The sequence below is a fragment of the Nematolebias whitei genome, chromosome 23 (genome assembly GCF_014905685.2).
Source record: "Nematolebias whitei isolate Nwh7 chromosome 23, NemWhi1, whole genome shotgun sequence".
NCBI classification, from domain to species: Eukaryota; Metazoa; Chordata; class Actinopteri; order Cyprinodontiformes; family Rivulidae; genus Nematolebias; species Nematolebias whitei.
The window spans coordinates 4652237-4667471 of NC_056520.1; the positions used below are offsets into that span (position 1 = coordinate 4652237).

General features: G+C 46.9%; 1 protein-coding gene and 1 non-coding gene across 2 annotated transcripts; one reads left to right on the forward strand and one right to left on the reverse strand.

The window, feature by feature from the left end:
• The first annotated feature begins 358 nt into the window (after nt 1–358).
• trnag-ucc lies at nt 359–430 on the forward strand. Its single transcript has one exon. It is a non-coding gene; the product is annotated as a tRNA-Gly (tRNA).
• An 8837-nt stretch (nt 431–9267) lies between these two features.
• LOC119428777 (mitofusin-2-like) lies at nt 9268–10304 on the reverse strand. The gene has a single exon (XM_037696453.1). It carries the CDS (start codon nt 10300–10302, stop codon nt 9268–9270), a length of 1035 nt encoding a protein of 344 aa, XP_037552381.1. The 5' UTR covers nt 10303–10304.
• Nucleotides 10305–15235: the final 4931 nt, after the last annotated feature.

The following is a 15235-nucleotide window of genomic DNA, read 5'->3' on the forward strand; positions in this document are numbered from 1 at the left end:
ATTAAAATAAAAAATTTTAAAAGCCCCATTTTTCCAACGCATCCCTTGAAACAAAAAACAACTGTGTTTCCCCACAGTGTCCCACAGGAGACAAAGTGTTGGGGTTTCCAAACACGGGTTTACTCCGAGAACTTCGGTTTGTCCCATTAAAATAAAAAATTTTAAAAGCCCCATTTTTCCAACGCATCCATTAAAAAAAAACAACTGTGTTTCCCCACAGTGTCCCACAGGAGACACTGTGTTGGGGTTTCCAAACACGGGTTTACTCCGAGAACTTCGGTTTGTCCCATTAAAAAAAAAAAAAAAAAAAAAAACTTGTCTTTCTCAAACGTGTCCTTGAGCAAGTCAACTAATCTTTGCATTGGTGGTATAGTGGTTAGCATAGCTGCCTTCCAAGCAGTTGACACGGGTTCGATTCCCGTCCAGTGCATTCAGTGCATAATGACGATGTCATCATGATGATGTCATCATTCCTTAGATAGAGAACTTTACTAACTGCCTTTTATGTATGTGAATGTTCCTGTAAAGTGCCCTGAGACAACTTTGTTGTGATTTGGCGCTATAGAAATAAACTGAATTGAATTGAATCATGTCATCATGTGACATCATCATGATGACATGAAGAGGTCACATCATCATAATGATGATTACATGATTATGTCACATCATCATAATGATGATTGCATGATGATGTCACATCATCATTCTGATATATATATATTCAATTCAATTCAAAAATACTTTATTAATCCCAGAGGTAAATGAAATGTTGTGGTAATTCATCATCCTGGTTTCATTAAAGAGTTGTAGATGCTGATGGCTGTGGGCAGGAAGGATCTCTTGTAGCGTCTGTCCTACAGCAGCTCTGAAGAAGCCTCTGACTGAAGACACTCTGTTGTTTTACTATATTTTACTACAGAGGCTTGAATATGACATTGGGATTACAGGAACAGCTCTAAAATGGTTTAAATCATATCTATCTGATTGTAAATGTAAATAATAAATCTTTTTCATGCACCAAAGTTAGTCATGGAGTTCCTCAGGGATCAGTGCTTGGGCCAATACTCTTTACTTGATGCTTCCATTAGGTAAAATTATTAAACGATCATTATCATAATAATTATTTCCATCATCTGCCTGTCATGCGACGCCTGGGCGTCTCTGAGGCATGCGCTCAGCCCAACTGTCATGCATCGCGAAACAGCTGTTGTGTTGGGCACACACAAAAACCTTCTCTCCGTCAGAGCAGTGTACATTCCCAGCGTCCTGAACAGGCGAGCGGATCTCATGTCGAGGGGCAGTCCCCGCCACAGAGACTGGAGCCTCCATCCCAAGCAGATTTCTCGGTTTGTGGAGCAGTTTGGCCGAGCAGCAGTGGATCTGTCCGCCACATGGGAGAACGCCCAGTGTCAATTATGGTTCTCAATGAGCCCACGGGACGACCCACTGTTAGGAGTGGACGCCTTCGCTCACAGCCCGTGGCCAAAGATGCTCCTTTATGCGTTCCCTCCAGTCCTGCCAATATCATGGACCCTGGACCGTGTCCGGGAGGAAGAACCGTCAGTCATCCTCGTAGCTCCCCAATGCATATGCGCTCCGTGGTTCCCGAATCTGTAGCGACTGATATCGGGTCGGCCGTGGGAACTGCTGTGGGGGGGCGCTCTCCTCCAGGCAGGAAGAGCGATCAGGAGTTACCCAGAAATAGGTCAGCATCTTTGGGTCTGTCCGCTGAACAGATCCGATTAGAAAAGATGGGCCTCCCACAGGATGTGGTGCGTACGTTCAGGATGCACGAGCTGCTTCCACCACAACGATGTACACATCAAGTGGACAGTTTTTCAGCGCTGGTGCGCAGAGAAAGGCGTGGAGGCCATCTCAAGGCCACTAGGTGGCATGCTGTCCTTTCTGCAGCAGCTGATGAACAGAGATCTGGCGTTCAGCACAATTAAACTTATGCTGCAGCTATTTCTTCAAGTCACGAGGGCTTCGGTGACAGAACAGTTCTTAATCACTCGTTGATGAAGCGTTTCCTGGAGGTGGACGGAGACACAGACCGGAGTCACGTCCACTAGCTCCACAGTGAGACCTAATGATGGTCCTGCACGCTCTGATCAAAGCTACTTCTGAGCCTTTAGATCAGGTTTCACTTAAATTTCTTTCATTAAAACAGCCCTGCTGTTAGTTCTGACGTCGGCAAAGAGAGCGAGTGCTTGCTCTCTCTGTTGCTCCCTCATGTCTCAGAATTCAAGCTGACGGCAGTTCAGCTGTTCTGCGTCTTAACCTGCTCTGAAAAGCATCACAAGCTCATTCAGATCGAGAGTGATAACCTTGGATGAGTTTTATCCACTTCCTCATAATTCTGAGGAGGAAGCAACACCTCACCTCCTTCTGTCCCATGCTCACATTTTTCATGTTACGTGGTGCACACGGCCGCACTGCGCCGCTTTCAGCGTCTGTTCGTGCATTACAGGGACAGCTCTTCAGGACGTCCTCTACCCACCCAGCGCCTCTCACACTGGTTGTATGAGGCTATTTCTGAAGCTTACAGTTCATCTGAACTGGATCTTCCAGAGAATCTCAGAGCACATTCCATCAGAGGGTTTTCATCCTCCATGGCTCTGTATGGAGGGAGGACAGTGGAGGATATTTGTATGGCGGCTGCCTGGTCATCGCCATGTTCAATTATTCGTTTTATCTACGTGATGTTTCTACTTTCTCCATGACCCATTCTGTTCTCAGGGTTCTGACAGAATTATTTGTTTCATGGAGCCTCACTTTTGAGCTCACACCTGCCTGCATGCAGTCGCAGTGTGAGATATTTATTATCAGTCACAAGTTCATGACTGATGATTTTATTGTTATTAACCGGTTCATCTTGAGGAGCTGTTGTTGGTCTGCTCTGTTCATCGTTACACTGTTACAATTTGTATCCTCCGTTGTTCCTATTCACAGCAGCAGGTCTGCTATCTCAGCCTTTTTTCCTCACCAGAGAGCTTCTCCGGTGCGCTCCTGCGCATGGAGCACGCAATCACGCAGCGCGTAATTATGCACACAGAAGGCTGAGTGAGGAAATGTTTTGTTGTGCAAGCAGGTGCTTCATGTTGTGTCTGAGTGGACCCAGTGAGGCATAGACTACATCCTGCTTCACCTTTAACCCACCAGCGACAGCCTTAAAGGGCGAAGCCTATACGAAGTAGAACGTTGGTTACGCACTGTAACCCCAGATTCTATGATTATAGGTGCAGCCCTTTAAGCTCTGGGCCTCACCGGTTCCTAAATGGCTGAAGAAAAAGCTATTTGGGAGCCGATTACAACAGACAACAACAGACTTATAAAAGTCCGCTTTGCTACGCATGGAGCCGCGCTCACCGTTTGTAATCTGCTGCCGGTGGTGACGAATGAACTCCTGGAGCAGGTAGAGATCTTCATCCCGGCCGCGTCGCACTCGTCTGCGAACTGCTCCAGCGAAAGCTGCAGATCACGATCTGATGAAGCCAACAGGACCGCATCATCTGCAAAAAGCAGAGACGTGATCCCAAGGCCACCAAAACGGATCCCCTCAACACCTCGGCTGTGCCTAGAAATTCTGTCCATAAAAGTTATGAACAGAATCAGTGACAAAGGGCAACCTTTGTCTGATACCAGAGGAAACAATCATCCAAAACATGTGACTTACATCCAGAAATCTCTATCATTTTTACTGTAGTTTATCGTTGTCATTGTTTACTGTTATTCTGGTCTGTACTTAAAATGTTCTGTCTGGAGCAGGTCTCTTGTAAATGAGTCCTTGTGGCTCAATGAAGCCAACCTGTATAAATAAAAGTTGAATAAATCATTATGTATATATTTATATTCATTCAACCTTTATTGATACAGGTTAGTCCCATTGAGCCACAAGGACTCATTTACAAGAGAGACCTGGATTTGAACAAAGAGTGATGACAACAGTGGAGAACAAACTGTTTTTCAGAGTCAGAGATTCTTTATTGTCATTCGCACCTCATGTGGTACATGTGGTGGAACAAAATTATGTTCACAGGGTCCCAGTTACATCCAACAATAAAATTTAAAAGAAAAGCAGTAATAACATCTAAGATATGAACTAAGAAAAACATCAACTAAATATACACTAAGCACTCATAACATAAAACATTGAACATCAGCACAAACATGAACATGAGTCTGTGAGCAGATGTGCACGCATGAACACATCAACATTGAAACAGATCAGCAGCAACATGAAACAGATCTGCAGCAACATGAAACAGATCAGCAGCAACAAGATGTGATTATTCTGGTTAGAGATTCATGAGTCTAACAGCCTCAGGGTAGAAGCTGTTCCTCAGTCTAGTGGTTCTACATTTAATGCTCCTCAACCTCCTTCCTGAGGGGAGTGGGACAAAAAGTGTGTGTGCTGGGTGAGTGAGGTCCTTCATGATGCAGGTGGCCCTCTTCCTGCATCTGGAGGTGTAGATGTCTGTGATGGTGGGGAGACTGACTCCAACATCTTCTGTGCAGCCTTCACCACTCTCTGCAAAGCTTTTCTTTCTGCAGCTGTGCAGCCTCCATGCCACACATTGATGCTCGAGCACAGGATGCTCTCCACTGCACACCTGTAGAAGGAGGTGAGGACTGAGCTTCCCAGACCAGCTCGTCTCAGCCGTCTGAGGAAGTAGAGTCTCTGATGAGCTTTCTTCATCAGGCTGGTGGTGTTGTTGCTCCAGCTGAGGTTGTGGTTCAGGTGCACACCCAAGTTCTTGTAGCTGGAGACCAGTTCCACTGCAGATCCTCTTATGTTCAGGGGGGTGTAGGTGTTTTTGTTCCTTCTGAAGTCCACAATCATCTCCTTTGTCTTCTTCACGTTGATGTGAAGGTTGTTTTCCTTTTTCAATTGTAAAACAAACAATAAAAACATTTTGTATGAATCATTAGTGAATGTGTATTGTTGTTGTTGTTATCAGTGTCTTATTATCTTGTGCTCTGGTCCAGTGTCTTCATGGACGATGTGTGTGAGGGTGGACATGTTTGGAGGTTGCTGTCTTGAAGCTCCATGAATCAGCCTCTCTGCAGCTCTCAGCACCTTCACTGAGCTGCTCTTGTTCTTCACAGGTAGAAGGTGGGAGCTCTCGTCAAATGATGATCTCCAGCATCATCTTGTTCATGCCAGGCTTTTCATCCACTGACCACAGCCACCTGGAAACATCAGGGGGACCAGTAGCTGTTTAACACATCCGGAAGGAAACCAGTGAGATTTTAATATGGTCATTATGATATGATGTCATGTGGGGGAGTGGTGGAGCAGAGGTTAGAAGATGGGCCTGTGATTGGAAAGTCGCAGGTTCAACTCCCGGTACCGTCAACATCAAAACGTGGGTGGAAAAGGTGAAACAGCCACACCTGCCTCCACCCTCATTGGCCCCACTCTGGTCCCCTGAGCAAGGCACTCAACCCCCACCACCTGCTCCTAAACAGGTCTCTCTAGAAAATGAGTTCTCGTGACTCAGTGAGTCGACCTGGATAAATAAAGAGTAAATGAAAAATAAAAGTTTAAAATAGAAATACTCACATCATGAGGCTGAGGTTGTGTGTGTGACGTGCACGTTCCTGAGAGTGTGTGTGTAACGTGCACGTTCCTGAGAGTGTGTGTGTGACGTGCACGTTCCTGAGAGGCCACAGACAGAGCAGCTCCAGCTTTTGTTGAGTTCCTGTAGTCCTGCAGTTTTCAAGCTGAAATGAAAAACATCATGAATATGAACTTTACAGTCTCTAGTTACCTGTTCATAGAAACACATGGAGGTGTCTCACCTGGTGACTCACAATAAAATATGTACATTTATGAACTCTAATGAACTTATAATGATGCTCCTACTCTTTGAAGGTGAACCGATGGTACCACACCATCTCTCAGTCGGACAGTCTGACCAGTTTGATCAAAATCCTCCAGTTTAAAATCCTCACTGCTCAGATGAATCCTCCTCAAAGATACTTCCTCCTCTTCCTCACATCTTGTTCTTTGGGAAACCTTCACAATGAAAACAGGAGATTTGTGTCTACACAAAAACATTGTACAGAGGAGGTCAAGCTTATTTTATATTTCCTATATTCTCACTAGTTTTATTTTCCATTCAACCTTTATTTCTACAGGTAAATCCCATTGAGCTTCTAGGACTCATTTACAAAAGAGACCTGATTTAACAAAGAATGATAACAAGAACGGACAACAGCGACAACAATAACAATTGTATCTAAAAAAGTTAAATAAGGTCCACTGATCCACTAAACAAAGTTTCATCCTGCCTCAGCAATGCCAAACCACCACCTTCCAACATCAGTAGAGAGGAGAGGGATGCACTCACCACTCTTAGCAAGGACAAAAACATCATCATTCTCCCAGCAGACAAAGGAAGGTGCACAGTGATTTTGAACCAGAAAGACTATCATGAGAAAGTTATGACACTCCTTAGTGACTTTGTCGCGGGTTCTTCATGCGGTAGGCCTAGGCACCATAAGCAACTTCATCATGACTCCAAAAAAAATGAAGAAAAAATCATGGATGGCATGTCAGAGTGTGATGGTTGTGATTTTTATTTACACACCTCCCCAAAAACAAAAATGCAGAGTAGGAGGGGGAACAAAAAAAAGGATATACTTACAACTCTCTTTCTTCAGAGCATTTTTTCTAATATTCCATATCAGTGTTACCCCTTCTGTAACCAGGCCAGACTGACTCGGCAGGGCCAGAGGCTCTTCTTATAAACCCTTAACCCCGCCCACAATTAGATCAACAAACAATCACTTATTTTACCACATCAAACAACAAAACAAAACAATGCTGTCACAAAAATCAACCAACATTCATTTCCTGCTTTAATTTTAAAGCCCTTGTTTTGTTTAGTTAAATTATTTATAATTAAATCTGCTGGTGGAAGAATAATCACTTCCTTTATAGGTAATGCGGAAGCATTACGCTTACTTTTACTCCAGCCACCAACGGCGGACCGGACAACGCTTCCCAGGTGAGTACAACCTTAAATATGCCTGCTTAGGTGAATGTATGAGTTACGATGTTTACGAGTGTTTCCAAGTGTGCACCCTTGGTCGTGCCACGGACTACAAAGAGGGAGAGGTTTGTGTGTAGGGCGATTCGGCTCTAGATGTCATACAGAGGGAGGGCACGTAGTAAGATAAGTGTGTGCGCGCGCATGTGTGTGTGTGTTCAGCGTGAGGGATGGAACTGCTCCGTCACAGACTTAAACACTTATGAACCTCTGAAAAGAGATCCAGGAAGTGGTTACAAGAAGGAATTGAAAGATTGCCTGAAAATTTTGGAGCAGGACAAGGCTATTGACCGTTTTCTGTACCACAGACTGTACCCAGGGGAGGCCACACCTAGTCTGTATGGTTTACCTAAAATCCACAAACAAGGTGTACCTTTAAGACCTATTGTTAGCATGATTAACTCTGTCACTTACAATGTTTCCAAATATCTGGCATCTGTACTCATCCCTTTAGTTGGCAGCTCAGAACACCACATACAGAACACCATGGACTTTGTGGATAAGGTGAGGGATGTCATCATGGAGACTGATGAAACAATGGTCTCTTTTGATGTCACATCATTCTTTACGTGCATTCCTGTTGATGATGCAGTAGAGGTGGTCAGTTTAAAATTAAAATCAGACACCACTCTGAGCAGCAGGACCACGCTTTCCACAGAACAACTGTGTCAACTCTTGAAACTGTGCCTGCAGTCAACCTACTTCACATATGGGGAGCAATATTATAGGCAGAAACATGGGTGTGCTATGGGGTCTCCAATTTCTCCTATTGTTGCCAACCTGTACATGGAGGAGGTAGAAAAGAGAGCCTTGACGTCCTTTTCAGGGACACCACCAAGCCATTGGTTCAGGTATGTTGACGACACCTGGGTTAAAATTAAATCTCAGGAAGTCCAACATTTTACTGACCACATCAACTCTGTGGATAAATACATCAAGTTCACACGAGAAGATGTAAAAAATGGCAAGTTGGCTTTCTTGGACTGTGAGGTCTCAGTCTCTGATAGAGGACATTTGCAAACCGAGGTGTACAGCAAACCCACCCACACAGACCAGTATTTGCAGTTTGACTCCCATCACCCTTTCAAGCACAAGTTAGGAGTCATCAGGACTCTGTACCACAGAGCAGACAGCGTCCCCACTAACTCAGGAGCCAGGCAGAAGGAGAAGTCCCACACAAGACAGGCTCTAGAGCAATGTGGATATCCTAACTGGGTCTTCCTGAAAGCAGAGAAGAAACCCAAACAGGACTCCAGTCAGCCAACAGGTGAAAAGGAGGAACCCAGACCCAGACCAGTGGTCATTCCATATGTTGAGGGAGTATCAGAGAAACTGAGACATTTATTTTCTAAACACAACGTCCCAGTGGCTTTTAAACCCCAAAATACATTACGGCAAAGACTGGTTCGTCCCAAAGATCCAGTCCCCCGGCACAAACAGAGCAATGTTGTGTATGCTGTTCAGTGTCAGGAGGGCTGTGATCAGTCTTACATCGGAGAAACTAAACAGCCACTGGCCAAAAGGATGGCCCAGCACAGAAGATCAACATCATCAGGCCAGGACTCTGCGGTCTACACTCATCTCCAGGCCAGCGGTCACTCTTTCAGGGATGAAGATGTGCACATCCTGGATAGAGAGGAACGATGGTTTGAGAGAGGAGTAAAGGAGGCCATCTTTGTGAAAAGAAATCGTCCATCGTTAAACAGGGGTGGAGCCTCCGTGTTCAACTGTCCCCCTCTTACAATGCTGTGATTGCTAGTATCACTCAGCCCTCTGTGAGTAGTAAACAGCCATCAGGGTGCTAATGATCCATTGTTAGGCTGATGGTCCTTCTTGAGCATGTGATCAGCTGGTTTTGGCTGTCAGCAGCAAAACTGGTTGATCCACTCTGAGAAGGTGCTATTTAAGAGACTGAGCTGAATACAGCACCTCAGACTGAGGAAGTCTCTCGGATGAGAGACGAAACGTTTCTACATTTTTGTTGTTGTTTTGTTTTTTTGAATGTCCAGAGGACCAGATTTAACTTTTTTAGATTTTTCTACCTGGATTATTGAGCATGCATCAGAATAACAATTGTAACTGTACTCTGCTGAACCGAGCTATAAATCAAAACATACCGTAGGAGCTAGTCTATTATACAAGAATATCAGACACTACAGATGTGACAGAGAAGCTAAATATTTATAACACCACATAAAAAGATCTTACTTCAAAATCTCCTCTCAAAGTTCTGGAACTCAAACATCCTGGCTTGAAATCCTTCTGCGAGAGCTCCACCTGATTCTGGCATTCCTTGGGATTTTTGCAGCCGAGCCTGAAGAACTTCTTTGGCAGAGACAAAGAAAATGCGATCGCTGGCTTGGGCTCGGTCGACCGCGCCCAACTCATCGACCAAAAAGTTGGTGCAGCGATCCATATGCTGCCTCCGAACCTCTTCCATGTACTCAGGTTCTGAGGCTGACGCGTCCCAACGGTTGTTGAGGATGAATATGTTGGGACTGGAGAGACGCTCATTGACTTTGTGGAAAAAGGACTTCTCCGTCTGCATGAGGGTGGATTCAGAGTTTGCCACCAGAACAAAGAAATCAGCATCAAGGCAAAAGTTGTCAATCCAGCTGTCCAGTTTAGTGGTGACATAAATGCCTGGGCTGTCAACCAACACCAAATCATCTCTGAGCAGAGCACACTTCGCTTTAGGCCACATGACACAAACCATGCTACCAGCATCCAGGTCCTCATCCTGGTGGAGCGCTTGGGCCAGCTGGTTCACCGTCTGTTTGCTCTTCTTATCCTCTGAGCCTTCAGTCAAGAGGAAGGCTTCGCTGCCATCCGTGCCCTCCACCTTCAGGAAGCAGTTGGTGGTGTGACCGATCCCAGACGGCAGTACTTTGTCACATAACATATCATTGATCACCGAACTCTTTCCATTACTGGTCCTTCCAAAGAAGACCACCTTCATTTGTCGACGAGCGAGCACTTCTCCAATCCCTGCTACTTTGATGAGGTAACCCTGGACCTCCTGGACCTGCTCCTCAGTGGTGACTGGGTTCAACTCTTCATTCTGGTAAGTATCTTCCAGAAAGGCAGCACTCTCCTTGATGTAGGCCCCCAGCTGTTCAAATATCCCATTGAGCTTCTTCGCTGTGACAAAATGTTTAAGAGGTGATGCCTTCATTTCTGCCATCATTCTCTTTTCCTTCTTGCAGTGAAGTACAGGTCTTTTTCCAAGACAACCCTGAGACATGGCACGTAAATGGACACCAAACGCTTGAAAAGGCTCTTACAGCCTGACTTTCACCTCCTAAAATCTTAACGGCCAATTACCGCGGGTAATAAATAAACCTGAAGATTTCAGCGATCTGTCCGCTGATTTAAGGCACGTCAGTGAGCCGGTTCGGTGGATTTCGGCAGGGTGACTTTGTGAGAATAAGTCCCTGGCATCACGTGTCCAAACTGAATACAGTATTCACACGGGCTTTAGCTGCATATCGAAGTGTTCGCGATCTTCTTCTTTGTTGATGTAAATGTCGTCAGATTCTTCTTCTTCTTTGCTTTATATCCTAAAACTTAAACAAAACGTTGGTTACGTACTGTAACCCCAGATTCTATGAGTATAAGCGTAGCCCTTTAAGGCTGTCACTTGGTGGGTTTATCCCGTTATGCGGAGCATTGCACTGAAAAGTTTAGTCCAAGCCCACCTGCTGTGTGGGCCCTACCCGGTCCGTATAAATTACGTTAAGAGCGGGAAATCGGCTCCCAAAAATAGCGTTTTCTTCAGCCTTTTAGGAGCCAGTGAGGCCCGACGCTTAAAGGGCTACGCTTATACTCGTAGAATCTGGGGTTACAGTACATAACCAACGTTCTATTTCGTATAAGCTTTGCCCTTTAAAGCTGTCGCTTGGTGGGTTAAGGGCGAAGCAGATGTTGTCCTCGCCTCACTGGGTCCATTCGAACACCGTATGAAGCAGAAGCTTGCCCAAAAAACGTCTTGTCACTCAGCTCCCCATGTGCGTAATTACGCATTGCGTAATTATGTGAGCCATGCACAGACACATGTTGTGTAACTATGCGTTCATGGCTGAACAGTATAGACAGATTAATAATAACAAATGAACTGATTATTAATCAAATTAACTGATTGATAACAATAGTCAAGAACTGATTAGTGACAATAGAACCAAAATAACAGACACAACTTGTGACTGATAACACATCTCACACTGAAGCATGCAGACAGATGTGAGCTTAAACAGAGTTCCATGAAAACAACAATATTCATTCTGTTAGAGCACTAAGGACAGAATGTGTCATGGAACGGGCCGTCACATCACGTAGATAAGAGCGAATGAATGAGCAGGGTGTTGACCACGCAGTCGCAGTGCAAATGTCCTGCATTGTCATACCATTATGCAAGGCAGTCGAAGATGCGATACCCCTGGTCGAGTGCGCCCTGAAGTTGACAGGAGGCTCTAAAACTGAAGCTCTTTAGGCTTCAGAAATGGCCTCACACAGCCAGTGTGACAAGCGCTGGGTGGATAACGGGCGACCTGCAGGTGCATCTCTATAATGCACAAACAGATGTTGAGTTTGGCGCATTACAGCCGTGCGCGCTATGTAACACGTCAACGCCCGCACTGGACAGAGAAGATGGAAAGATGCTTCTTCTTCTGATCTGTGGGGGGGGAGGGAAAAACCCCTCCAACGATATCGCTCTTGATTTAAAAGAGCTCGTGATGTTTTTAGGCATAAAGGCTGGGTTTGGTCTTAAATCAGCTGAGCTGCCCGTCAGCCTGAATTCTGAGACATGACGGAGCGACAGAGAGGGCAGATGAATCACTCACCCTCTTAGCAGATGTTAAAGCCAGCAGCAGGGCTGTTTTAAGAGACAAGAATTTAATTGGAACCTGATCCAGAGGCTCAAATGGAGTTTTGATCAGGGCTCGCAGGACCAGCGTTAAATCCCACTGTGGAACAAGTGGGCGTGAAACAGGCCTGCGTCTCTGTACACCTTTTAGAAACCGCTTCATCAGCGGGTGATTAAAAGCTGTTCTGTCTCCGAACCCTTCGTGGCAGGAAGAGATGGCTGCAGCGTACGTTTTAATCGTGCTGAAATGCCAACTTCCTGTCCATCAGCTGTTGTAGAAAAGACAGCACGCCGCCTAATGGACATGAGGTGGCCTCTACACCTTTCTCTGTACACCAGCGCTGAAAAACTGTCCACTTTGATATGTACAGCGCTGTGGTAGATGCAGCACGTGAATCCTGGATTGTGCGCACTACCTCCTGTGGGAGGCCCATCCTCTCTAAGCGGAACCGCTCAGCGGCCAGACCCACAGGTGCTGGCCTATTTCTGGGTAACTCCTGATCGCTCCTCCTGCCTGGAGGAGAGCATCTTCCCTCCATGGCAGTTTCCACGGGCGCCCCGACAGCAGGCGTTGTAGGGCTGAGAACCATGGTGTGTTCACGCGCTCGGGGGCCACCAGGAGAGCTGTCAATCCCTCCTCCTGAACTCGGTTCAGGAACCGTAAAATCAGAGGAGGTGGAGGAAACGCGTACAGAAGCGTTTTGGACCATGGGCTGTGGCCAAACGCATCCACCCCCAGCAGTGGTTCGTCTTGAGGGCTCAGGGAAAACTATAGTTGACACTGAGCGTTCTCTCGTGTCGCACACAGGTCCACAGCTGCTTTGCCAAATTTCTGCCACGTCTGAGTCATCAGGTCTGGATGGAGAGTCCAGTCCCCGTGACGTGGGCCGCCCCTGGACATCACATCTGCCCCTTTGTTCAGAACACCGGGTATGTAAACTGCTCTGATGGAGAGCAGATTTTGGTGAGCCCAACACAGAAGCTTTTGCGCAATGTGTAACATCTGGGCTGAGCGCATACCCCCTGCTGGTTTATGTACGCAGCAGTCACCATGTTGTCTGTGTGAATCAACACGTGTTGATTCTGTAGCACGGGAGCAAAGTGTTGAATCACGTTCAGCACCGTGAAACACTCCAAAACAGTTAAGTGGGCTGATGTGAGATGGGGCCACAGCGCCCCTACTGCTTGAGATAGGTATGTCCCCCCCCAGCCTGACAGCGACGCGTCCGTGAAGACTGGCACGTGTGACGTGGGTCTGCTGACGGGGACTCCCTCCGACAGAACCAGGGTGTTTCCCCAGTGTCGGAGGTTTGCCCTCATGGAGGGAGGGACAGTGATCATCCGTCTCTTTTGTTTTACTGGATCCACACGCACAAACCACCTCTGGAGGCGTCTCATGTGTAATAAACCCAGCGGGACCACTGTGTGAGCTGATGACATAATTCCTAACAGCTTCATGATGGAGACAGCTGTTGCCACTCTGCCAGGTCTTACGTGGCGGAGCTGGTCTTTTAGAGTGTTGATTCTCGTTTGTGATAAACGAGCCTTCATGGTGGTTGAATTTAACTCCACTCCCAGATAAACAATTGTCTGGGCCGGGAAATCGAGCATTTCTTCCAATTTATGGCGAAGCCCAGATTTAACAGGTGTGATGTCAACACCTGAGCCTGCATCACTGCTTCCTGTCTGGAGTGTGACAGCAGCAGCAGGTCGTCCAGGTAAAACAAAACTTTCATCCCTGCTCTGTGTAACGGATGCAGGGCTGTCTCCACACACTTTGAGAACGTACGAGGCATGAGGGAATACCCGACCGGCAGCCTGTTGTACTGATGCTTCATCCCCTGAAAGGAGAAACGCAGGAATTTTCTGTGTTTTGGGATGATCGGTATGTGAAAATAAGCATCTTTTAGGTAGACGGAAAACAAACCAGTCGTTTCTCTGGATGTTGTCCAACAGCTGCCGGTTGTCAACATGTGAAACGGTCTGTCCATGATCGCCTTGTTGAAAGCTGACACATCCAAAATCGGTCTCATCCCTCCGGTCCGTTTGGGAACCAGGAAGTAACGTGAGTAAAACCCTGTGTTTTCCTCTCTGTTGGGAACCCTGGAGATTACTTTTATCAGAAGCTCTTGGACTTCTGCATTTAGGGATGAGATTTGGTCTGGTGATGACAGGGCCGTCTCTAAAACTCCTCCGAATGGAGGGGGTCGGGTTGCAAACTGTAACTTGTAACCTTTGCATAACACCCTGTCCATCCATCTGACCGGCAAGCATGTTTTTAGCCACTCTGCGTAACGTTCGTGGAGTGAACGTGCGTTTAAGTGAACGTGCGTTTAAGTGATGCGTCATGTTTTGTACGGATGTCACCAGTCCGCCGCCTCAACCGCCGTCATGTGTCGCGGGAATGTTTTCCGAGTGACCCAAGACGAGGCTTCCTCGAAAAGGCTCTGAACGCGCCCATGCGCTGCGTTCGGACCGCGGACCAACCTTCATGTACGGGTGGGCCGGTGTGTGCTGAAGCGAAGCGTGTGACAGCTGATGACGCCGTGGGGCTGCGCGTTCGACGTCGCTGTGCGAACGTTGAGAGGCAAAGAGTGTGACTTCATCTATGCCATGCTGTTGGAGTGAAGGCTGCGAGCCCCGCGGGAGCACACGTTTTCTCTGGAGGGACGCACGCCGCTCTCGCTGGAGGCGAGACTCGTCACCGGGTTCGTTCAGCCGTCTCATGCTTGTGTTGCCGTGAGCTGCCGAGCGCTGAGACGCGGTGGGTGACGGCTGCCCGCGTCGCGGCCGCACACGTTTGCTTTGGCGTGCGTTGTTTTGCTGAAAACGAGGACCTTCACAGGACCTGGCCTGCGGTCCCACATTTATACCGATGTGAGCTGTGTGTGCACCATCATCAACGCAGCGCCGTTTGGATGAAGGCTGTTTGCATCGCACGAGTGCGCGTTTGACACCGCTTGGGTGAGGATCGTGCAGCTCGGGTTGACAACGAGTTATTTCGCTTACCATCGTGTCGTGTGAGCGTCTCGTCATGTCTTGGAGCGACGGTGAGTTTAAAAAAAACTTTATTTAAGGACACCGGCTAGTTATGTGTGGAGGATGTGTGCGCAGCCGCTATGAGTTCATCCGAGCTTACAGACTGGCTAAAAACAGACACTTTGATCATTGAATGATGATTTATTTCAACTTTCGTGTCACTTTTACACACACCCTCCGCAGACCGTCATTTTTTAAATCTTGTCCCCCTTGAACTCTGTGATTTGTTTGCCCAGAGCGCTGTCTGCAGGCGATCTCTGGGTAAACGCTGAAC